At 39.3% G+C, this 26563-nt stretch overlaps 2 protein-coding genes and 1 long non-coding RNA gene across 3 annotated transcripts; 1 reads left to right on the top strand and 2 right to left on the bottom strand.

The window, feature by feature from the left end:
- The first annotated feature begins 1594 nt into the window (after nt 1–1594).
- LOC123958070 lies at nt 1595–8487 on the top strand. The gene is made up of 3 exons (XR_006821994.1): nt 1595–1753; nt 6571–6610; nt 7737–8487. It is a non-coding gene; the product is annotated as an uncharacterized LOC123958070 (long non-coding RNA).
- Nucleotides 2698–5486, bottom strand: vma21 (vacuolar ATPase assembly factor VMA21). Its single transcript, XM_046031256.1, has 3 exons — nt 5295–5486; nt 4858–4967; nt 2698–3654 (listed from the first exon to the last, which is right to left on the bottom strand). The coding sequence occupies exons 1-3, from the start codon at nt 5477–5479 to the stop codon at nt 3515–3517; spliced, it is 435 nt and encodes a 144-aa protein (XP_045887212.1). The 5' UTR covers nt 5480–5486; the 3' UTR covers nt 2698–3514.
- Nucleotides 8488–12887: 4400 nt separating the features above from the next.
- On the bottom strand, nt 12888–21704 carry mtnr1c (melatonin receptor 1C). Its single transcript, XM_046031255.1, has 3 exons — nt 21565–21704; nt 21028–21081; nt 12888–14004 (listed from the first exon to the last, which is right to left on the bottom strand). Exons 2-3 carry the CDS (start codon nt 21038–21040, stop codon nt 13139–13141), a joined length of 879 nt encoding a protein of 292 aa, XP_045887211.1. The 5' UTR covers nt 21041–21081; nt 21565–21704; the 3' UTR covers nt 12888–13138.
- Nucleotides 21705–26563: the final 4859 nt, after the last annotated feature.

Here is a 26563-nt window from a genome sequence, read left to right as displayed (position 1 = left end):
GGTGAAGTGGGGCCCTTGTCGATGTTATTATTGTTTTTGGATCCTGCCCTTGACCAAGAGAGGATGAATAATTTAGTGCATAAAGTGCATAAAGAATTTAACCTAATTAAAACGTTGCTGTCTTCATTAAATAATTAATTTCACATGGCCTCCAAATCACACAGCATAAGTGGAATCAGCAGTTCCCATAATTATGGTAAACATAACAAATGCATAATGCATCCTTTATACTATATATTCCAGCCATTATTTTTTTAAGACACTTTATATGACACACATTTACATTTTTTGACACATTTAACAGACACATTTGCAGTATTTTTTGCTTTTTGTTAAGATCCAGAAAAAGTGAAGGTGGGAGCTGCTGTAGCATAGTGACAAATGATGAGCTCCTTGGACAGATAATGTCCACTCATTACAGACCCTCCAGCACTGTCCTTAAAAATGGACTACACACAACCCATTATATAATAACCCTCCCCCGTCTTAATGTCACTTACTCATTATGTAGTTGAGTGGTCATTATGTCTACTTATTTAGCTTACCTTAATCATTACAGATGAAAGGGGCTATTTTTTAAAAACTATGAGCAAATGTGAAAAGTGCAACAGCCTTCCTATTACATCTCAGTTAAATTAAAAATGATATTGCTCCAATCAGTTTGTGGCATAATCCTATATAATAAAATCACACAATATACAATCTGTAGCAAAACACCTACTTAGACAAAATATAGTGGAAACTAGTAAATGTTTTTGTAGTTTATCGAGTCCAGATACATTTAAATATGTAGTTTAGTCATTTTAATTGTAGGGCTTCAGCCTAATCAAGAGAATCGAGGCTGAGGACTAATTCTACAGATCATTATAAAAACATGCAAAATAATTACATACTGTGGGATAAATAAGCAACACCCCAGTTTGGTTGTTTCTTCAACGCTAAAGTCAGAAATGATCTTCTTAAAGGTATCTGAGTGGAGTTTCATGGGAAATAACAGCACAGACTAACACAATAAAGCCCTGCCATGGTTATATGTAATTCTGGATATAATTTAATGAGTTATTCTATCACTTTATTCTGGTTGTTCCCTGTGATGTGAGAGGCTTGAATATTATGTTCCACCAGCTGCAGTACAGTACTCTACTGCCCTCTCCCTTTCCTTTTACTTAAACACTGACGCAGCTCCTCTGAAAGTTGCATCTGCTTGGCACGCCATCTGCAGGGCGAAGTCACTGAGACACCTTTTATTTTGTAATGCCATTTCTGGTTTTATTCCTATCTTACTGGTATAGCCAGTAGTTATTGTGATGTAATCTTATATATCTGTATAATCTGTTCAATTAGAATGAAATCATCAAGGAGTGTTTATTTAATGCCTGACTCATGTAAGTGTTCTGTGCTCTCTGGCCTGCTTTCCATCACACTGACACTGTGCACCCAACCTGCTAATGTGTGATAAATGACAAAGAGCCAGAAGCAAAGCCTGCCCTTGCACCAACTTTGCTGTGCTGCAAGGGTGAGCTTATGAAATATCAGCCAAAAGTAAAAACAGGGCTTCTGATGTTTGCTGACTGAATCAGTCTGATTGCTTGCAGGCCTGTCACCTCATCACCAACACCAACCAGCCTTGTTAAACGCAATGCAGACTGCACAGCTCCAACACCAGACTCTGCAGAACACAGTGTGGGAGCCACACTACAGAGACTGGGCACAGGGAAATGGAGAGAAATCAGCAGCTGACGTGGTTTCTGAGGTACAAAACGTCATTGTGGCTTGGCATCTGTCAGTTCTGGTCTTGGCTTCCAGGTTGTGTTGTATGTTGGAACAGGTTTGCTGCCCCCATGTGACAGCTGGAACACTCTGCAGAAGGCAATAAGGTCTTTTTTTGTCTGAGCAGACATGAGAGAAAGCTAGTGCTGTTAAGGCAACTTGATTGATTCTTTTCACTATAATCTCCATCAGGCCTGAGAAAAAACAGGGTATTTAAATTAGTGAAAGTGAAAACTTGCATGTCAGGCTTCTTATGGTTGTGACATTTGAATTTGCATCTGGGATAAACACAATAGCAAATATATCTATGACAGAGAAAGACACACAGAATGGTCTCTCACACACTTTTTTGTTCAACAACAGCTCTGATCTTGACTTAAAAAGATAAATAAAAGTAAGCTGACATTCCTCAGAAATAAAGTCCCTAATAAATAAATGCACCTATAATACACACCCATGCAGTCCAGTACACATATTTTGGTTTGGTGTAGCTTACACAACAGATGGTAGGGGAAATCATGGTCTCCTGTGTGATGCAGCTTGTTTATCACATGAACAGACCTCATTTAAAAATGTGCATCCCAGGTTTCACCATAGCACTTTCTCAAAGATGAAAACTGATTTTATTAAGCCACTAAAATATTTTATATGTAGCAGGATTAAGCCACTGATTTTTAACCTCAAACTTTCCAGTGTAAGATTGGACTGCTTTTTATACTTGATGTAAAAGAAACCTTAAACCTTAATTTTTTGCATCTGATTTTGTCTGTATCATTACAGTAAGGTATTCTTTATGGGGAAGATCAATAGTAAATTGTGAAACAAGGGGTTTCATTTACACGTCCACATTCAAAACTAAAATTCTGCATTGTTTTAACGGTACAACAAAAACTGCACAAAGCCTTTGAAAATATGTGAAACACCAAAAAAGTTTAAAATATTCAAGTTTATTTGAGCAAGTCAACATTCTCATCAGCATCACGTCCACTTAACATACATATTCAAATCACCAAACATCTTCAATACAAAAATGTCTTTAAATACAATTTGATTTTGCAATAGTTTTCTAATTCCAAACACTTAAAAACAGAAAGACAAACATTTGTTTACGAGGACAAACAGATGATGATTAAATATGAAGATTTTAATCCAAAATGCAGCATGAAAGTCTGAACATTAAGAGTTTATACTGAAGTTATAAGTCATCTTTAAATTTATGAAGATAAGAACAAGATAAATGAAATATTCAGTCACTAACTGGATGAATGTAGAGATTAATGTCTACAGAATGGATGTAGCGCATTTTGGAATTAAATGCTTCATACATACACATTATAAGTAAAGTGTGAGTGTGCGCGCATCCAAAGCCCAAGATGTTTTCCTACAAGACAAACTCTTTACTGTGAAGGGACAAAGCCAAATGGCAGCTTATAACAAAGCCTCTTTAAAAATAGGGGCTATCCTCTGTCAGCAAACGTAACGTTTTCAGAAAACAAAAAGTCAAAAAGCGGGCCTGCTGAGGCTGGTGAAAAAACACACCCAACAGCCTCCACTCCCCCGCGCCAGGGTATAATAACGTAGTTTCTTGCTTTAACCTTGGGTTAAAGCCTAAGCGCAAACCACATCCTCTAACTGTCTGGTTGGTAGATGGAGCTGTGTTTAGCCCATGGTGGGTTGGGGGGCTGCAGATCCATGCCCGTGTCTGTCCATCTCCTCCGGTCTTACGAGCTGATAAGGACGTGCCTTAATCGTGTTTGCCCTTCTCCTTAGGCGTGCCTTCGTTCCAGGCCACATAAACAAACAAAGCCAAAACCACATGCACAGCGAGCACTGCGACAATGGCTGCATAGAAGTAGCTGTCAGAGCTTGACATCTTCATCGAACCTGGGAGAAGGAGGTGGAGAACAGTTAACAATTTAAAACCTGTTTTAATGCCCATGAGTAGTTGTAGGCAATTCAGTGGATATCTTGTACTGCGTCATTGTCGGCAATATCAGAAACCATCGAGCAGGACTGCTTCATGTCCGATTTGGATTTACAGGATTTTCACAAACCAGTGAATGTGACATTTTTTAGATGTATAATTGGCCACAAATAAACATCCCGTTAATAGTATATCTCTACTGATTTCCCAATTGAATATCAAGACATTGTACTGTATCGCTACATCAATATCCCAATAAATTATTACTTATACCAAGACAGAAAATGTTGCCATCATCAATAAAATTAAAGTTAATAATACAAGCCACAGTTTGACCCATTAGAAGATATGGTTGTGTGTATAAATGTCTTGTTTATTCATTGATGAAAGAAAGGATACTGCAAACCATCTCTTTTTAGTGTTACTATAGGAGCCTGACTGATAAACTAGCAGGCTTATATTAATTTGGCCAATATTAGCTTTTCACCAGTTTGTTACAGTATTCACACAAATGCTGGCCAATATGACAAGAAACGTTGGATTATTTGTGATCATTTACAATATGTACTAACTAATAATTATAGATTTGTAAAAGAAATCAGCTAAATTTGTTTGTTTTTTTTAAACTATCAAATAGCAAATATAAATATCAGGCTCTGGTCACTATGCAAAGTTATTAACTTTAAACTGGTGCTGGGCAATATGGCCAAAAATGTTATCACCATAAAAAATTTCATATCACACGACATCAATAATTCTCACAATAAATGTCAAATCATTATTTCATTCAAGTTTACAGGCTGATTGTGATATTAAACTATTCTTTAAGGTCAGAATAATGACAAACACATGAAAAACAATTGTTATAAAATCTTCTACAAACATGTCTGAGTAAAAATAAATTAAAAACAAAATGTCAGTCCTCAACAAAATAAAATAAAAATGTTAATAGAAATATAAAGTGTTTATTCGTCCATCAAATACTTTTTGAACTTTTGCTATATTGTTACTGTTATGAAAATTATATCACGATAATTATCATAATCGTTTTATTGCCCAGCTCTATTTTAAACTAGGTGAAGAGGGCAGTTTGTGGCAATATAAATACTCCAGGGCTGGCATTGCCCTGCAAACACAAACGCACGCAGCGTGACAAACTTTACCCTCAAAGATGTACGCCTTTGATGCGAAGTAGAGTCCAATGGGCAGCGTGACCATCAGGATCGTGAAGAACAGCAGTGTCTTGAGGGCTGAAACCATGGAGCTTTCATTTCTGCAGAGGAGAACAACTTTAGGAGTCATCCGAGATCCAACAAGACAGCGACCTTACTGTTAAGGAGCAGCGGAACTCTAACATGCTGACTACTGATGTGGGGATGTCCCTTGGCGATAATTTATGTTGTGTTCCAGGATTACGCCACATTCAATAAAAGTCTTTTGTAAGCTTTGGCACATGTTTAGCATCAAACAGCAGCACAGGGGGGGACGGGCGCTTTGAGGCCAGGCGTCACTCCCAGTTCACTCCACAGCCACAAGCTAGTAAACTCAGCTAACGAGCTAACGCTAGCTGTCCGTTTAAAGCAACTGATAATTTTCTCACCCTCTAAAACAAGGAGGCGGCCCGTCTGCGGCGTCTGAAGATGCTCTGACAGATCCGTCCATTGCTGGGCTGATAGTAGGCGAAATACAGATTAAAACGGAAAATGTAATCGCTGAATGATAGCTGTTCCCTTGGTCTGTGTTGCGGTTGTCACTGTTGAAATCCCTTCTTCCGCATTGGATCATGGGACCGTCACATGACGAGGTTTGACGCCAATTAGTCTCGCGAGGGCAGACTTTGCGGCAGTATCAAATTGCCTGGTTTATGTCCTGCAGAAATAAAGCTATAATTTATCATGGGTATTTATAGATGGGCACATCATCTGGACACATAATTCACCTGTAATGTGTATGTCCTTTGTTTGTGGAGTCTCCTGTAAGGGCTGCCTTTTATTTGCCCTATTATAACCAGTGGTAGAAAAGAAAAGTTACAATACAGATGCATAAATACTCCATTACAAAAATACAAAAGTTATAGTCCTAATCAACAGCAGACTTAAACATTATGCACCAGAATTATCCTGTTCAAAGTTGTATTATTGAACCTTATTGTTTTTATCAATGACGCACAAATGTGTAAGAAAGCCTTTAGAATATTTTTTATAGGCCTACCGCTTTATATATTGTTGAACAGTAACTAAGTACTCTACTAAAGTTCAAAGTTAAGATACTTGTAGGCTACTTTACTTATTTCCATGCTATGAAACTTTATACTTTCACTCCAGTACATTTCAGAGGTAAATATTGTACAGTGTACTCCACCACATTTGACTGATGGCTTTAGTTACTTGTTAATTTTCAGATTACAATAAGGACAGCAATGTTACAAACAATTATGACCTCCCTGCATTTTTTAAAAAGTTTTTTTTAATCTCTGAATTTATTTTATTTTATTATTATTTTATTGTATTTTATGTTTTTGTGAAGAACTTTGTAACATTAAGAAAAGCACTATACAAAATAAGTTATTGTTATTATATCATGATTTTACAGATGCATTTCTGTAGATTAAACTACCTATCACTTTGTAAAGTAAAACATATATCAGTAATATGTGACATGCACATTAAAGCAGCGGTAATGTTAATCCAACAACATCATATTTAATAGTAACATACTGGTCCATTTACAACCTTGGATTCCTTGGAATGACGCACATCATAGTGAGTTTTTTTTTAACAATTAAAACATATTTCTTCTCACGTCAAATAAAAATCTTTTACACTTGTCTGTTTATATTCTGACATCACTGTCCATTTGTCTGTTCCCATAACCAGACTCTACAAATAGAAGCAATAATAGGATGGATCAAAACATGTAAGTTCATCATTCAAGGATCATTTATTGCAGTCTTGACATGATATAACTTCAGTTTCCCCAGGGGCTGCTGTACAAATCACATGTACAGTATGTGCTTGAGCACCCTACATTCCTGAACGGACTATTTCCTGTTTAATTGCAGATGTAACAGAGGGCAGTTTAGTCCATTCTGTGCCGACCATATACATTTAGTATCGTGCACTGGCTGTGTTTCTGGTTGAAGAAACTGGCTGAGTGTCAAGGAGTGGCACTTTCTGCTCCAGTTGGCTTTGTTCTCACTGGTCCCACGCTCAGCAGGTTCCCCAAAACACATTTCATTTGAAAAGACTCTCAAGAGGGACCAGCCAGAACCACTAAGAACAATCCAGTGATGTGTGTTCAAAATAATAATTTTGCTTTCCATGGCAATTTCACTCCCGAGCAGTTACTGCGCAAAGAGCCCAAGACATCACTGACTCTGGAGTCGCAGAGGATTGTCACGGCGAATCATATTATTCTCATATCTGCTGCTGGATGAACCACCGAGCACAATTTCAAAAATTATTTTCTGCCTTTTTTGTTTTGTTAGATGTTGCACTTTAGAGATAGAAAGAAAGCACGGGGAGAGGTTTCAGTGCAGTGTCCCTTAAACTCTCCTTCACTTACAGCATCCCACAGATCATGTGTTCACAGGCTTGTGTGTTGATTTGTAACACCTAAAACCAAATACTTGGTTGGTCTTTTTGTTCATCAGCACCGTATGATCGGTGACATAACATGTTGATTTTAAGGGACTGCAGGTGTATTTAACAATGTTTTATGAATCATTTGACTTTATTTAAAACAAAATATTCATAAAAAATCACCTTTTTGTATAGGAGCCAAGGCACGTTATACTGTGTGTTAGCTTTTAAAATCTAACCATCCCACAAGTAACTACAAGCCATTTTTCTAATTGTACAGAAAAATATCTCAGGCTAATCATTAGAGCAGGCAGTAATTAAAAAATAAACAGTGACCTCTTTTCATGAACAGGTCATCAGTAATTGTTCCAGGTTAAAATAACATTCTCCCAAAACACTGTGATTTTATTTTCTCTGGAAGCAGATGCAAAACCAAAAATTAACTACATGTTTTTTTGCAGTGAGCTTTGGGAATAGACCATGAACCACAAAGGACGGAGACGATGCAGTCGCTGGCCACACACGTTCACCCCGTTATGGTGGGATTATAACTTTTAATAAAACAGCTCCTCCTAAAAGCTTGACAAAAGCCGTGTTCCCAATGGGATAACAGTGTGTAGATCTGGTCATGGGGCCCTCTAGTGCAAGTTCAATACTAAATTGTCTTTCCTCATGGATCCTGACCTCTGACCTTCTGGAGCTATTTCCCATGGCTCTCTCTGTCTGGACTCCACTCGCTGCCTTTTGCATTCCATGTGTCACCAGTGCTCTCAGTCAAACATGAGGCACCCGAGACTCCACACCTGTTGTTTTGAGCAAGCGACAGAATGTCCCTCAGTGTTGCAACGGGGAACTGTTACTGTATGTATTTATGAAGTTTCCATTTGTAATGAGAGTAAGAATACAAACCACTTAAAAGTGTTCCATGCTATTCATAGCTTTGTCACTTGTTGCATTTACAACTGCTGCCAAGGGTGAAAGGACAATTTTTGGCCTTGATTCACATCAACAAGTGCAAGTGTTTTTCTTTTGTGTACATTTATTACAAGAACTATTTATGTACAGTCTTGAGGTACTTGTATTTGACTTGAGTATTTCCATCCATCCTTAATACTTCAACTACTCCACTACATTTCAGAGGCAAATGTTATTGTACTATTTATTCTATTGCATTTATTTGACAACTAGTGAAAGTACTTGATATTCAAATTAAAAAACACATGCCAAGCTAGTAAAAAATACAATGTACTATTCAAGTAAAGATGTGACATATTGAGAATATGCTTATTCGCTTTCTTGCTGAGAGTTAGATTGATTGATACCACTCTAACGTCTGTATACTAAATACGGCTAAGGAAACAGGGGGAAAGAGCTTGTCTGGCTTCCTCCAAAGGTAACAAAATCTCCCTGCCAACACCTCCAAAAAAGAAATACTCCAGCATAACTTTCCATAAAAGTTTTTACACTAAGCAAGCTTTAGAGATGCTGGTAGGTAGACTTTGTTACCCTAGGGCAGAGCCAGGTTAGCTGTTTTCCCAAATTGTTGACCTTTTCCTGTAAATGTTAAACCAATGGTTTCCAGCCTTTTTTTGCTTGGGACCCATCAGTTGTTTAAGATGTCTATGAGTTAAGCGGTTACACCAATTATTCGAGGCACAAAAGGGTAAAATTATCTAATACTTCAAAATTAGATTAGATAAGAGTGCAGAAAAGTCCTAAAAATGAATAGAGATTTGTGTAGCAGTTTTTCTTCTTTCCTGCCATGTTAATCTTCACACAACCCCCTTGATTAATTGTGTGACCCTTTGGAGGGGGCCAACTCCTTGGATGGGAACCACTGGACCTAACAGCTGAACTGTACATAAAGTAGTTAAAACTACCTCTGCCTAAAGTTATACTTAAAAATAACACCACATGTCATCTTTCTGTGGATTGAGCTGATCAGCTATATACAGTAGCTGATGTACTGCTTCATCCACCAGTGGTACCATGGCAAACCATGTCATAGAAAAAGTAGAAATAATTTAACTTTTACTGATTAATCTATCATCCCCTCTGCTACATAATTCAGTCTAAAAATAAAGTCAAGAAATCTGATGTAGATAATCACCATCATCCCAACTTCCTGCTCTCATTGGCTTCCTTTGGCCCACAACACCTAAAACCTCCTGGTAGTATTATTACCCACAGCCCATTGTGACATGTAGGAACAAATCATATGCATGAGAACACCGGCAGTGCTAAACCCAATGCACAAATCCATTAGGAGACTTGCTATTGGGGCAGCAGACCCACTGTGAGACCCAACCGCTGTAAAATGCAATGATGTGCAAGAGCTGTAGACATTCCTCTGTGCAAAGAGGGGAGTTAGGTCTGGCTTCATCCACCGGGCAAAAAAATCCCCCCATCATATCAGGCTAGTGTTGGGGCACATAATGCCTCATTCCTCATCCCCCACATTTGTGGCAGTCTTCTGTGGAAATAATCTCCCACAAATGAGAATTGAGAACCTCTCCCACTCACATACCACTAAGGAGGAGAAGGAAATAAGCAAGTAAAAACATGGCTGTGGAGGGAGTAGACTAGCGTATCATTGTGCTCAGACAAATTCAAGTTTATGCCTAGCTCCCCTTGTTCTTGATCCAGTTTGGGCAGTAAATTCTAAGTCCCATGAAGGGGATGCTGCAAAGAACACTGCAGAGCTCTTAGACGTATTTGCAAAAACTAAGACAACTATGCCTGCCTTACATCTGATATATGATCATAGAATAATATAATTCATGTTTATGAATTCTGACATACCCCTACATGACAGTACACACTGACTCGGCTGTAGAAAGCTTATCTGAGACACAAAGGAGCAGCCAAAGGAAAATAAAATGGATTTCACCACTGATGTCACCGAGAAACCAAGGAGACTGTAAGTCACAGAGAGACAGAACCACATGCATATGTGAAATTGGCAAAATAAAGTCAGGAGTTATAATAGATCTTATAGCGTAATGCGGCATGGATAGATCATGCTGTCCTCGAACATACCGTAAGAAAAATGTCTCCACAAGCTATTGCCTTTCATATTAAATCACAGCAAAAGGACATGTCTGTGTGGGTGGGTAGACTACAGCTTTTCATCCTGGGCTCTGGATTGTGTTTATGATTTATCTACTGAGCAATATGAGTTGTGTTGCAGTCTATGATTCATATAAAAATGCCAACTTTTTATTTTACAAAGATACTCTTTGCTTTGTGTCATGGCAGAAAATTGTGTCCTCTTACATTTAATCTTTTATGTATGATCTTTTAATATTATTATTATTACTATTACTATTTTACTATTATTGTTATATCTTATATATATATATATGTATTGTGTTTTTTATCCTTAACCTTCCTTCTTCTGTACTCCTTATTTTAGTCTGTCCACATTTACTAAGGTTTAGGTCAGAGTTGTGATTGTTTTTGTGTTTTTCTTTCTTGCTGTTCCTCTCCTTGAATGCTCATTCAAGGCGGGGAGAGGATCTCGGTTCCCCAAAACATAGACTGTTTAAATGATTATGCATCCCTTTGCTCGGGGGCCAGACCCCTGATGCTGCCCTAGGCAGGAGGTCTCTGGACCAGCTGTATATGTGTTTTAGTACTTCTCTATTTATTGTCTTTTATTAATAAATTATTCAAAGACAACAGTTGGTTGTTACTCAATTATTTGCTTAATCCTTCACCAGCAAGATACAATTTCCACGACATCCAAAATTGGTCATTTTTAGGAAATCAAATTTGTTTGCTAGGACCTTCTCTTGGTTTTACCACAACATGAAGGTTTTTGTATGGATTAAAAAAGATAAATGTTTATAAGAAGTGCATGTAGACAAACCTTCAGACAAACAGGCTATATGTTTCACCTGGTTTCTAGTCTTTATGCTGAGCTAAACCAAGCTAAGCATGTCTTGGCAGTAGCTTCATACATAACAAATTATTTCCCAAGATGTCAAGCTATTCCTTAGATACCTTGTGAGAGGGTGGGATAAATGTAAAAAGAGCAGGGAAAGGAAAGAATGAGGAGGAGGAAGAAGGATGACCCTGCCATTAGTCCGTGACTCTTTGGTGTGGGGTAGAGACGACACTGTCATCTTCCCTCGAGCCCCTTTAGCCACTCATCTCTAGCTGACCATGCACTGGCATGAGGGCTGCTTCTTTCATCCACATCAGAGACACTCTCTTGTAAGATTGTAAGCGGATATTCAGTGTTTTGTGCCATTTTGCTGCTCTTGAACTTGATGGCACCTGGTTCTATATGACAGCTTGAGTCTCCCTGCACTGATCCAAGATCCATCATGGATTCAGATTCCTACTCCTGCATCTATAATCATCCACTAAGAGTTTAATCAGGCAGCCTGTCCAAGCACAGCAGAATACAAAAATCAGAAAATGGATCTGAAAGTAAATATAATGCTGAGAATAGTTATAAATCCTTTGAATTAGACATTAGGAATGTGTAATCTCTTTAATATTCCAGTAACAGTGCATCATAACAAGAATGTGTCACATTGACATCTTGGAGCCTCCCTGTGAGGTGAACCGCTCATAGTTTGTTTGCTTGGTGGAAGTTATGCTGGGAGGCTGTCAGAGCACATCTCGGCTAGGGTGACATGTGCTCGGGCACACTTGCACTATCACGAAATCACATCTCTGGTTCCTGATGCATATCATTTCCCTCAGGCATTTAATAAACAAGAAAGCAAGCTTTGTTTATTATCTGTTCTTCCCCATTTCAAGATTTCTGCAATACCTAAATCACTCATTGTCTGAAAGGGGCTGACTGGAGCTTTGAATCTTTTAGTCCAGTAAATTGATAAATACGACAGTTGAAACAGTTTGTTCACCAGAAGAAACTGATAGACTTAAATTTTACAAACAACAAGGCATGCCTTTTTCCGTTAACACACAAAGTCCATTCTGATAATAGTTTTTTTTTTTCTTGACTGGAGCAAAAGCTTCCACAATCTTCGCAGTGTGTTTTTTTTTTTTTTTTGTGGGGGCATCATCGCTCAGAAGCTCACAAGCCTGAGGGTGAAACAGCTTCATGGTGAAATTAATACAGCCTATATTCCCAGGGAGAAGGAGAGTGAGGTATTCATACACAGAGGATGAAATATAAGATGCAAACTTCAACATGGCTTTTACAGAATTAAAAATATTTTTCAGTTTCCAGATTGGCGCCCATGCCACTTTTAATATTCTCAGTCAATTAAATCAAACCATAAGCATAAAATCCTTCATAATTTAGCATTTAATAAAAGGAAGCCATTGTATTGAAGGTAAATAACCAAGCGGACTTTTAAGAGTGCAGAGACAGGGAATAGGAAAAAAAACCCATTTATTTTATTTTCACTATGTTGTTGACATACTCATAATCAATCTGTGCAAATAGGCACTGAGTCATTCCCGTGCCCATGATGTACACATGCTGGGATGTGACTTGAAAAGTGTAGTCTCCCATCCAAATAACAGGCTGTAGTGTATGAGTTTAGGACAGAAATTCTCAGTGCTGCCTCATGGTTCAAATATTTTTCAGTGAATATTACCTTGTTTTCTGAATTTATACTGCTCATTAACCAGTTAGCTGGTATGTCTTTAACTGTAGGTGCAGGGAGGCTGCCACAAAGGAGCACAATGTACCAGTGATACAACGGATTTATTTTACTCTCAACATGAGGGAATAGTGTCTGACATGGCTGAAAGGAATACGATGGCATCCTCTCCAAACATGATTACATCATGTGAAAAGGCACTGGGTGAATCGTGTCACACATTCACATTGAGGCTCTAGAGAAACTTAACTGAAGTTTCCCAGTAAAACAATAGTTTATACATTTATCTCTGCTACATTATTGTTTGTTACAGCTGGTGATGGTTTACTCTTAAGTCCCTCTGTTGCACACCTGGAGGTCTCCACGAGGAGCAAACGTGGGATGCAAAGAGCGAGAAGGATTGTCTTGTATTCTTTGCGGAAGTTTTGGTTTAGTAGGCCATATATGACGGCGTTGAGGCAGCTGTTGAAGTACGCCATAAAGTAGCTTGTGACAAAGAGCCACTCAGGTATATGGGGCGCAACTGCCGCAGGGTTTACAGCTACAGCCAGGCCTATGAGGTTAAGTGGAGCCCAGCACACTGCAAACAACACAAACACCACAAACATTGTCAAGAAGTTCCTCACATCACTAGGTTTCATTTTGGTCCTTTGCTCCGGTTTAATCCGATGTTTCACTTTAATCACCAGCACCCATATTCTCATGTAGCAGTAGGACACCACCAGCAGTGGGATCAGAAAGTGTATAATCACCACTGAGATAGTGTAGTATGAGCTGACCGTCTGGGCGAAGGTGCAGGAGTAGATGCGCGGATCGTACTGCAACGAGCCCACAAAGAAGTTGGGCACTGTGGCGATGGCGGTGAGCATCCAGGTGAGGCCCACATAGCAGCAGGTGTTCCTCAGGCTGTACAGACGGTCGTAGTGGAGGCTGTGGCAGATGTAGCAGTAGCGGTTGATGGCGATGGCCGTGATGTTGAAGATGGAGCCAATGACACTTAAGCCCATGATGAAGCCACTGGCCTGGCAGTGCAGGTCACCCATGGTCCAGTCATTGTGGAAGATGGCTGTAAGGACCAGAGGGTAGGGGTACAACGCCACCACCAGGTCTGCCACGGACAAACTCACCACGAAGATGTTGCCTGGAGAAGCAGGAGAGGTTTAGATAACAGACAAAACATGACCCAAACAGACACATAACTAAAGCACACTGCACTCCCTTTTCACTTTGTACTCTAGGTTAAAATAAACTGGGTCACCGGAGGTACGACTGTGACTAACCATCATAAAAGAGCAACTTCATTGTGCCCTCTGGGGCTCATTTTGATGAGGCTTTTACCATGTACTCTCCACTGCACCAATGTGGATCCAGGCAAATGCTTTATTGTCACAGCTTTACCAGTGTTGTAACCTCTTTTTTTTTTTTATTTCGCTTTAACTGTTTTTAAAGGTAATAACACTTAAGCCATGCCAGTGGCTCTACGAATGGCAATGGTGGTCTGTTAGTTCATTACTTTGGTAAAAACGAAAATATCTCAACATCTGTTGGATAGATTGCCATGAAATTTGGTACACACAATCACGGTGCCCACTGACGCTGGTGACCCTCTGACTTTAGCGCCACAATGAGGTTCAGATTTATGGTTTTGAGTGAAACATCTCTTGGGACAGATGATTTATTGTACAGACTTAATGTCCCCTTCAGGATGAAATGCAATAATTCTGTTGATCCTGACTTTCATCTGGCACCATCATCAGGTCAGAATCTTAATTTGTCCAATACCTGCAAAACTAATGACATTCCCATCAGCCTCAACTGTACCATTTAGTGCTAATTAGCAAATGTTAGCATGCCAACATGAGACGCTAAGATAGTGAACCCGGTAAATATTAAACCTGCTAAACATCAGCATGGAACATGTTAGAATTGACATCGTGAGGATGTTAGCATGCTGATGTTAGCATTTAGCTCAAAGCATAGCTTTGCTTGACTGCAGCCTCGCAGTGCTGTTGACATGGCTGTAGAGTCTCTTAGTCTTGTTTATAAAAATGTTTTACTTGGCAGGTCCATCTCAATAAAATGCTCAAATCAGGCTGTTCTTTTTTTAAAGGTTCTTTGTCCCCGGGAACAGACAGTTTAAGCACATAAAACACAGGACATGGGTGATTTTAGTGTCAAATTACATCCAAACAAGTTCCTGTCCTTCTGAGGTCCAAGCAGATGGTAATGTGACACTGGATCTCCTCAGAAGACATGAATCATAGAAAATGACGTCTGACATTGTTACAATGCAGCTGTTCTGGGTGGAGAATAAAACAATAAATCCAATTGTAATGTGTCAGATAAGAAGATAGATAACAAGAACTAAAAGTGGAGCCACAGTGTGATTGAATTGTTGTTTCCCAAAAGAGGTATTAGCCGCCCATATGTTTAGAGTACACATTGTGCAATAAAGGGTCTATTGTGTGAATGGGGTACATATTTTAGGAATCAAAATTTGTGATGAAGTGGAGAGCCCAAATAATCCCAGTATTTCTCATATAATTAGTACTTCATGTAGTCAGTAGCATCAAGCTGATAGAAACTACAGTACATAAGATAAATAAACCTGAAAATATGATTACATACTGCTTGTCATTCCCCCCTTTTAGCCACGTTCTCAAGCACACTTACATCACTGGTTGGAATATAAATATTTATGCTTTCTGTAAATAATCTGTAAAGCATTATATATAATGTGGCTCATTTTATCCACACTTTGTGTCAGACATTGGGGTGATTCCAGGGTTAATACAACATAAACTAACTCCTGAAGTTGAAATGTGAAGGCACAAGGCTCTCGCTCATTCAGACAGCTGAATCAACAGCGTTGATTGGAAGATTTGATGAGAGTTTATTTTAAACACATGTTTGCCATCAATTTTCGGCTTTAAAAGCTTGTTATTGTCCCTGCACCCAAGGGACAACACAGTTAGAGTATGTTGTTTAGTAACCAATTTAACCTACCTCTACTCTACCTCTACCTCTAATTTTAACCTACTTGCCTTGAACTTCATTCATCGAACATGGTAATAAATAAAATAACAAAGAGCATACACACACCATTATAAAATGTTAAAAAAAATTTAGGAGAAAATGAGATGATGGTTTCACATTTTTCCACAGACCTGGCACAGTTATTTAGAGACAGTCCATTTCCAAGCTACTAAAACAGCGGGAGCCATCTCTCAAGCCTGCTGAGATAAAAATAAAAGCATTTGTTCTTCATCCTCGAGTCAGCTCAGTGGGCAAATCTGTCAGATTGCATTTGTGATGCTCACAGTGCTCGCTGTGTGCATTTGTCATTGTGCAGAGGTTTGATTCCTCGCTGACATCATGCGGCTCAGTGTTATCATGTGTGCTGGCGAGACAGCGCATGCTACAGCCATATAGCTTTCTCTGGCTGAACCCTCTCTCCCCCTTATAGTCAAGAGGATGAGGTAAGTGCTAAAACACCGCTGAGAGGATTGCTGTGAAGCGGCCAGATGACTCTTTATTTTGTTGGCATCCATTATTAAAATGCTGGATGAACCATTACCTCTCGCTGTTCAATTAACCAACTTGGCCGGCCTGACGCTCATCACATCCAAGCATACAGCACTGAAAATGTTTATTGTTTTAGGGAAAAAACAGCTGGCTGACAACGATATTCTCACGCCTAGATACCAGAATAGAGTCGTGCCCGCTGACATCTTTGGGAGCTATTATTATCAAGTGTGAGTTGTATAGAGCTTAACCTGAATGCTGATTGGTTACAGGCCATCAGGGACAACTGACTTGCAGCCTTTAACTTCTCTGACACCATTGGCTCTGTAATTATCTGATCGTACAGTATACTCTCCCAAAACTGCCAACAGAGGGAAATGTTACATCCAATCAACTGATTCTTGCTTTAAAGTGTCTCCCGAGAGTTGATCGACCACCCCATGACTTCCCTCCCTCTCTCTTTCTCTCTGTCTGTCACGTACAACATTTTTTGGCGTATTAAACATAAATCAAAACAGTACAGCAGAGAGCTATTCAGCTATGCATGAGTAAAGCAACATCTTTGTCACCAGAATCCTCCAGCACACACACACACACACACACTGCAGCATATTCAAAAATATATTAGACAGAAACTGCCTCACACCCTCCCTTTCAGCATATAAACCTGCATATGTATTAAAATAGGCTATGTATACAATGCAGGCATATTTATGGCATGCTGGTTCATTCTAGCTTAATAGTTCTGAGTGGTAAAAAGAACAATACAGTAAAAAATAAAAAGGGAGTTATGCTGGAGCGAGAAAAGGTACATAATGAAGATATAAGTGCAGACAAAACAAAAGACTGCCAGCTGAGTCTGTTTTCTGACTGACAACCTGCTGGCTGTGTGCATGTGTGAATGTCAGGGGCTTATGTTCCTCTGTCACAGTCTTGCTGCTCATGCTGGAAACGTGATGCACTTCGCTTTGATTCACTCGGCTAAATTTATACACCTTTGAAGGAAAGATGAATTCACAAAAATGTGTAGGAGGAGAGCTGGCATCGCCTGAATCCGACTGAATGCTTATCGCTGCAAGTGCATATCCCAAATTAGATTACATTCAATTTACTCACTCATGTTATCATAAATAAGCAACAATAACCTTAAGGCAAGGGCATTATCACTGATGAATTCGTAGTGACTACTTCATGAACTTGTGTTCAAGGGTCCAGAGATTTTTTTTCTTAGAAGTTCAACATTAAAGTGACACAAGCTGCCTTTTGGTGATGCAGCCTGCTATGAGCCCGGCTAAAAACATCATCATCATCTGATCCAACAGTGTTTCACTCGTTAGGCGCAACTCCAGAAACATGAGGATGATAGTGACTTATGCACATTTCAGCCTCCTGCAGTAGGAGTAAAGATTTGGACGTAATGAAAACATTTACCTTATCTAGATGTGGTTAGTCAGATAATCCTAATCTGATAATAGCCCACCTCCATGCTGACCACATTTAAAAAACTAAATGTCATGTACTATTTTGTTGCCGGGAAAAGAAGACATGTTTAATGTGGTGTGCTAAGTGATATTCCCCGTGGATCTGTGCTGTCAATTTAAATTGGCCTCTGGTTTGACTCACTAAGTCCACTGACTCAATTAACCCCCCCTCTGGACAGTCTGTTTTTTAGGTTTCATACATGACTGTAATGTAGAGAGACTGAGGGGATGCGGTGCTCAAACAAAATTCAAGTCCATCCTCACATCTCGCAACCCAGGAGCTCCTGACATGGAGGTACAAGCTGCACATCACACACAGTCAAGCTCATTCTTTCGCTATTTCCTCCATCTGCTCCCCCTTCATCCTACCCCCACCCCCCACCCCCAAGAGTACATTTTGTGAGTGTATTTTTAGTGTGGTTAACTCCAGTGGGACACTCTAGTGTTAACACCCCATCGGCAATCCTATAGTGCCATGCTCTACCCTTTGAAGAGTCAGTGGATAGATCCTATTACATGTGCACACTTGAGAGAACCTGCAAACCTGCAAAAATGGAACTCATTCTCAAATGTGTGTGTATATAGATAATTAAATACGGTATAGATGTACCGTGCATATGTGTGCTGAAGTGAATCAGAGCGGAAAGGTCTTGCTGCTGTGTGTGAGGAAGCAAACCAGTCGTTGGAATAGTGTGTAATGGAGAGAGGAGATGGCATGTTTCTGCCTAACACACCGGATTCTACAAAAATACAAGTCTGAGAGTTGTATTTACTTACTGTAAATCACAAATTTTAGCTTTTGGATTATACTGTGCCTATCGCCCCTTTACAAAACAGCCATCTTTCACAGAAGCTGTTTTTTTCTGGCAGACTGATCTTCAGCTGTTTCGCTGTTCTTCAGCTGTGTCCATGCTTTTGCTTTTCGGAAACTCTGTACAATTAAACATTCATACAAAGTGAGGCAAACCTATAAATAGCTTGTTAAGAACAGAGGGGAGATTGATGATAGGCTAACAGCAGTAGCACATCCAGGCACTTAAGGACACACTTGAGAAAAAAAAAAAGATAGCATGAGATGAGAGGCCCTTCTGGAGTTCAGGTACTCACACATGCTGACCAACAGGACAACACGACACTGGGGAGGACTATCGTGTGACTGGACCTGTCAGTCAGTCCAATTAGGGTAGGGGAACAGAGACATGAGGTCTGTAATTAGTACAATTTCCATAGTCCACCAGCATGGAGAAGACTTTTGAACAGGCCATTTACTCATGCCTTCTTGTTTGAAACCAGTCGACTGTGGCATTTTTGCAAACTGGATAATCAAATTATACTTCAGGCTCCTAAACTTCTTGCCAAACTGCTTTTGGCTGGTGTACACGGGAACACGTTGGGTGTGTTATGTAATGCATTTGAAATTGTAATTAAAAGCTCATTATTCCAAACACTCGCTGACCTAATCCTGCTGCCTGATTCGTATGTTCTCATTAGCATCACGTTGTGATCACTGAGTTTAGTGTTTTGCCTCAGCAGAAGGTTTTCCTGACTTCACTTTTAACCAAAGACCTGCTGGGTATAATGGGGCACAATCTCCAGGACCTTTAAGTTCAATGCATCATAAGTTCACAGTTATTTTAGGAAAATCAAATCACAACATTTGATCACATGCATGTCTGTTATTGTTTTTATAATTGGAGACTAAAATATGCACTGTTTTTCTACAACTGCTTCTTCATATACACCCTGTAGGGCTGACTGATTCTATGAGAGATATAGAGATTATATATATATATATATATATATATATATATATATATATATATATATATATATATATATATATTTTTTTTTTCTCTGTTTCTTGTAGAAGGAAATAAGGAAAAAGACACAAACTCACACAATTTGCAATCCAAGGTCACTAATTATCACATTTGTTCAGGGATTGTACACAAAAATGATTGGAGGTGAACTTTATGTTTTAGGGTCCTGTTTTAAGGCCCTCCCCAACATCATCAATAGTTTCTTTCGACCATCTGGTGGAAAAAAGTGCAACACCTTCTAATATCTAAAAATAATGTAACAGTTTGATTTGTACAAGATACATTAAAGTGGGACTATATAACTTTGTGCTGTAGGGTGCTTATTTTACTTTTTATAAAGCCATTGAGAGGTTTATCTGTGACATAGCTCAAGGAGAGACGAGTTATAACTGCTCTTAATTGACTCATTAAGTATTTAAAGTTTGTTAACATTTGCTAGCTGTAGCAAGCAAAAGCTACTGGTCATACCAGAACAAAGGCAGTAAAGCATCTGATAGTACTGAACTGAGCAAGAGTGCTTTTTATTGCCTCATGACTTCAACTTGTTAAGAGGAAAAATGCATTGTTCTTTCTTTGGAAAATTACATAGTCTTGCTTTGATATGTTAATGCACACATTAGCAAGGAGGGATATATACGTTTATATTTTTTTAATGACATACTCTTTGGAATATGTTATGTTTAATTACTAATAACTAAAAAGATCCAAGTGAATTATGTGTTTCTTGAAAACTGAGATACTGAGTCAGGGAGTTAGCTACTTTACATTAGCTACTAGTTGATTATGGGGAAAATAAAACCCTGATAGACACATGTTGCTGCGAACATGGAAGATAACTAACTAACTAACTAACTATATTGCAAGGGGAGGTTGAAATAAAATATAAATCTGGGATTAGAAAAAATAAAAAAGTTAAAAGAATAAAAGACCCTTCCCTGCCCTCAACAATAACTCAGAAGAGCCATCCTTTAGCCTGAAGAAAAAACCCCATCACCCTTCCATTTCTCTGACCCTCTTCCAACCCTGTTCACTTTCGTACAGCCCCCTAGCTCATGAAACCAGACTTTAAGAGACTAATTTCCAAAAAAGTGAAATTACATGAAATGACTTTTTGAGGCATTTGAGGCAACTATAGGCTAGAAAGTAAAGGGGGCAATTGAATGATGACGGCATATTTGACAAGAACGAAAAACGGCATTAAAGTGACAATAAAAAACAACTTCTTCACCTTCACACCGCTGTCACGACACTTCAAACGTAACACAAGAAAATATGAGGTTGTGCCCTAAACAAAACCTGTAAAAAAGGACATAGAAGCTATATAACAGCGTCGCTCACCTTGGCTGCTCATGGGACACTACAGGTCTTGATATAAGGTGGGATGTGATTTATCTGGGATGGAGAACCAAGGATAAAGCCAGATGGAGGGAAGAGAGCGTTATTATTTATGAATAGATATGAGGGCAGACAGGCAAGGCTGTGGAAACTCCATCACACTGAGACTGGAGGCTCACTTCAGATAGCAGCCTAATTGTCAAACACAGAGGTCAGGCAATACACATTGTTATATTACATCATTTAAGTTATGAATAGAGAGGGCAGGGCATCCCACATAATGTAGGTCATTGAGACAAAGATTTTTCCTTTTGGCTTTTGACCAAATGTAAGTGAGTCAGTTGTTAAACTTTTTCTGAAATAATAAAAACAAATTCTTTCACTATTCTATTTTCAGTGTGTTCTTGTCCCTAACTTCTGCATATTTCATAGTCACATCTTGACCATTCAAGCTGCTATGCACATTACATTACATTTACATCCGCATCTATCTGTGGGTCCACTCCAAAATCAACACTTTATCGTTTCTTCATCTCTCACCTGCATTCCTGAGCTTTTTGTTCCTGTATACGGACAGGATGACGAGGACATTGCCCAGGATGTCTACCACGATGGTGAAGATCAGCACGCTGGCCAGCGCAGTGGACACTCCAGCGGAGGAAGCGCTCAGTCTGCAGTCGCTCTCATTCTGGGACAAACAGCTCGACCCGTTCACAGTCTTCACCTCTAAATCCATCTCCCCTCAGGGCGCCCTGGCCATTGCGGGACTACTCCAATGTTCAGCTGGGAAAAAAAATACTTACAGACCAAAAATTTAAAAGGACTTTACTGAAGGGAATCTTGAACTTTTTGAGGGACTGAACCACCACACTCCTCCTCCCCGGGTAGAGCAGTAGCGGGAAGACGCGAACCATGACATGACCATTAGAATAGTACAGCTTTTACGCATGCGGGGATACATACAACGCTCATTTCCAAAGTGATAAATATGAAAGGAGCTCGTGTTTCACCGCCTTCCTCCGTGAGGTCCCCGAGTCACCTAGGCTCTTCCGGCGCGCTGCTCAAGGAGGGCTCCAACAGAAGGCATGTGAGCGCTCTCCTGTGCGTAATGGAAATGTGAGGATGCGAAGCTCATACACAAGGCAGCGGAGAGTCCCGTGTTGGCTTTTGAGGGCATCAATAAAGACTGTTTCAAAACTATAAATAAATAGTCTGCAATCTTTGCGCCCTGACCCTCTTCTCTGTAACTGTATCACTAAATTACAATCCCAACATCCAACTGAATGTGTAGTTGTGGAGAGTCGCGCCCAGTATACTGCAGTTTATTTTGACTGTAAGGTTTACAACGGCAGCCATTGACAGATTGTCAGGTTTCTAACTGATCTAAATTAAGCAGAGCCTCTCCTTCCATGTGCATGGAAATGGCGCCTTCTTGTGTCCAATTGAGACTCCTGCAAACAGTGGAAAGCTCACAAAGGTAATATTTTACAATTACATGTCGAGAAATGTTTATTATAATTTATGCATCACTGGTATACAGTTCTACATTTTGTGCAGACCAGCGATTCTGAAATAATAAATCAAGGGGTTATAAAACATGATGCAGAAGTTAAACTGAACAATTCCTTCACTTATAAAAACTGTACTTTTTAATTGAGCCAGCTGGCACTGAAAGTAACGATCTGAAGTTGTATTCTTGGCACTGGAAAACGTATTCAGATTTCTTGTTTTGTCCAACCCAATGTGGGATTACTAACCGGGTAAAGTGGAGGAGGGGCTCCAGACCTGCAGGGGCCTCCACACCCTATTCCATTGGATCACTTGTAAATATGTGTTAGAGGATGTGCACCACTAATGTACAATATCAACTCTTCAACACTTTATTAAATGACCTGAAGATTGTCACAAATGCATCATCCCAGTCTGTCTTGCAGCTGGTACAGAATAGGGCTGTTAGACTATTAACTGGCACCAGGAAGAGAGACAGCATCACGCCTGTACTGGTGTTCTTGTATTGTTTACCGGTTGGACTGAGTTTCCAACCCCTTTCCAACCTCACATCTCTCAGATCCTCAGACCAGCTGCTGCTGGCTGTCCTTCAGTTGAGACTAAGGGATAAGATAAAGGATAAGATCAGCGATTGTGCGTAGCCGTCCTAAAATTTTTCAATTACACGTTCACCCCCTGCAGACACTTCTGAGGCTAAACTTATGACCCGCAAGTTTCTTTGTATCGCACATTTCAACAACAAGGCAATTCAAAGAGGGCAACAGAGGGAAATATAAAAAACAGACATTTAAATATAATTTTAATAGACTTAAATTGAAAATAAAAACAAGCTATAACAGAACAGTGTAAGATCTTGATCAAAAGCCATGAATTTGATTTAATAAAAGGCAGCAGCAAACAGAAAAGCATTCAGCCTTCATTTAAAAGAACTTAAGGTCTCTGCTGCTTTTTTTACCATATCATATAATTTTATGTTACAGCACTTTGGTCATCTCTGGTTGTTTTTACATGTGGTTTATAAATAAACCTAATTTGATGATAGACTGTTGTCAGAATTGTTAGGTAATATTTTGGCCATGTGTGAAAATCTAGTTCTAGCATCTTCAATATTTTGGTTTGTGTCATGCTCACGTGCTGCATTTTCCCAAAAGAGGTTATGTTTCATCAAATTAACTGACTGACCTGGGACAGGTCATACTCCAGTAAAGGAGTTCTGCTTGGTTCTGGGCGAAATATAATTAAGCTGTCATCTATAATCTGCTGTGTGAGCTGTACTCAAAGGCAATGGGGCCCAACAGCAAATTTCTCCCACAGGGACCCAATACGCACAGTGTTTCCGATCACAGAAGACTGAGGAAACCAGAAAACTGTTAGAAGAGAAGAAGGTGAGAAGGTAAGACACGAGAATTTGGACAATCTTTTGTTAAAAAAATATTCAAAACAATGAATCAGTTATTATTATTTCTCATTTATTAATCTACTAATTATTACAGCTCATATAGATGACAGGTTGTTTCAGTTTGAGGTCAGTCTGTGGAGAGGTTAACATGGTGAGGGTCAGCTAAACTCACTGCACTGTGTTTTGACTTGTGAATGTTATGTAATCATTTTGATTATAATATAAAAAGATAACATATTTTCATGTTATATTCTATTTTGTTCAGTTTATAGTGGTTTATGATTACTGTTCAACCACCAACCTATACACAAGTGGGCTGCATAGCATCCCAACCAAAGACTATTTATTAACGATTTCCTATATTTTTTCAATTTACAAAATCTGTTAAAAAATTTTGAAAAATCTGGTTCTGATGGTAAAATGATGCTAGGTAAGGCAAGGCAACTTTATCCGAAGGGGGCGCGTCAAAGAGGGGTGGGACTGCGGCCAAACTCCACAACTAATACAGTCCCGCTTCACAATAAAAACTAATAACAATATTGACCAACTCACCTGGCCTGTCCATCCAGTTTTTTACTACTTTTTTCCCCAGGTGCAACTGAGGTTGATGCTGAACATCCCGGTAAAATGAAGAATCGATTTTAAAATACTTCTTACATACAAAGCCCTTATTGGTCAGGCACCATCTTATTTAAAATAACTCCTTACACCATACTGCCCCACTAGAACACTGCACTCCCAAAATGCAGGGCTACTTGAAGTGCCTAGGGTCACTAGACGTAGAATGGGAGCCAGAGCCTTTAGCCATCAGGCACCTTGGCTGTGGAATCAGACCCGTGTTTGGGTTCGGGAAGCAACCAACATTTCCATATTTAAGAGGCTAAAAACGTTTCTTTTTAGTAGGCCTAATGCTTTCAGTTGGGGATGGTTTTTCTTTATTTTGTGAGAAGGTTTATCGTTAGGGCTCTGGTATTTTATGAATTTTTATAAAATTTTTAATTATTTATTTTTTGTTGTTTTATAATTGATGTTTATCATCTTTTGTGGTATGAATCGAAAAACGAGAAAACTAAAATCACTGCTAAGCAGAGGTGAAAAGTTCCTTTAACTCACCAAAGACCAATGAAAAGGGAAGCCTTGAGAAGGTGAACACGGTGATGGAGTTGCCACCAGCTGTAGCTCCTGATGATCCGTTGACAGAAGTTGGCAAACCTCAGGAAACACTGGAGCTCCTTGTGGATCGAGGGAGTGGACCAATTTATGACAGCCCAGGTATTGGCCGAATATGTCTTTCTGGACACTCCCTGATGATGAAATCCTGAACGACACCTCTGGAACGTGGAATTTACATTTCTCAGCCTTGATCACAGCTGATTCTGCAGGAGCCTCTGGAGCACCTGGCGCAAGTGTAACACATGTTCCTGTTAATGATGAGAAGATGAGGATATCATCCAAATACACATGACCATATCCTGAAGCACATCATTAACCAGACCTTGTTTTCATTTTCAAATGAAATTGAAAACAAAAAGAAAGGCAAGCTTCCACTCGGTCTCCTCACTTCCATCATTACCATATAGTCTACCTTTTTCACAAATGCACATATCCTCATTTTGTGTGCTGTCGTGGCTGTTCTTGGGCTTTCTATCATATCACATGATCTTCATCAGCAGATGGTTTTTGCCCAGTTCTCATGGACTTCATGGATATTTTTTTCTTGAGCACTCTACGGACTTCTCATCCATAGTGTTGTAGTACTGGAGACTGGTCTTAAGACCACTGCTTGATGGTCTTGGTCTCGTCTCAGACTCGAGCGCATTTGTACTCGGTCTTGTCTCGGTCTCTGACATTGAGGACTCAGGATTTTATTTCAAGATCATAACTTATGGAATATCAATAAATTGCTTTTGCATTGTCTGATTTATTCTTTAAGATCCTAACTTTGATTTGATGTCAAACGTACTGCTTGTAATGCAACCAATACCCCTAAAATGTGTTGTTACCCCCCCATGATGGTAAGCATGTAACAGGATCAGCTCTTAGTGTTTGTATGTGGGTGTTTTAATGTGAATGTGGATATTTCAGGTCAATCTGAGAAGTACCTATGATCTCATTCCACATTTTATTGTGTCATATAATGTGGGGAAATGGTCTTGGTCTTGACTCGGTCTTGCCCTCCCTCGGTCTTGGTCTCGACTTGGTCTCTGCCCCTAAAAGTTTTGGTCTTGTCTCGGTCTCGATAAACTCTGGTCTTGGTATTGATTTGGTCTCAGTTTGGGAGGTCTTGACTAGAACACTAAAGTATATCTTATCTTACTTATTCATGTTGCCAAGAAACCTTCAAGTTAGGTTTCAAATTCAATCTTGAAAACAGCAGCTGACAAAACAGTCTCACCTCAAGGTCAGTTCTGGAGTGGTTGATCACATTGCATGATAGCTTTCTCATTTTCTAGCAACATCAGCAATATTTAAAATGTCCCTAAAATGTTTTATTTATTGATAACAGCGATACAGATGAAATTGATATCAGCTTGTTCATCTAACTACTGATATAAAAGCAAAAAAATTATATGGTGTATTTTTTAAGTACACATTGTAAGCCTGATTACTCGTTTTTAGAAGATCAGTGTT

The sequence above is a fragment of the Micropterus dolomieu genome, linkage group LG19 (assembly GCF_021292245.1).
Source record: "Micropterus dolomieu isolate WLL.071019.BEF.003 ecotype Adirondacks linkage group LG19, ASM2129224v1, whole genome shotgun sequence".
Classification (NCBI taxonomy): Eukaryota; Metazoa; Chordata; class Actinopteri; order Centrarchiformes; family Centrarchidae; genus Micropterus; species Micropterus dolomieu.
Note: the sequence above shows the minus strand (reverse complement) of the source record. Positions and strands in the feature narration are given on the sequence as shown.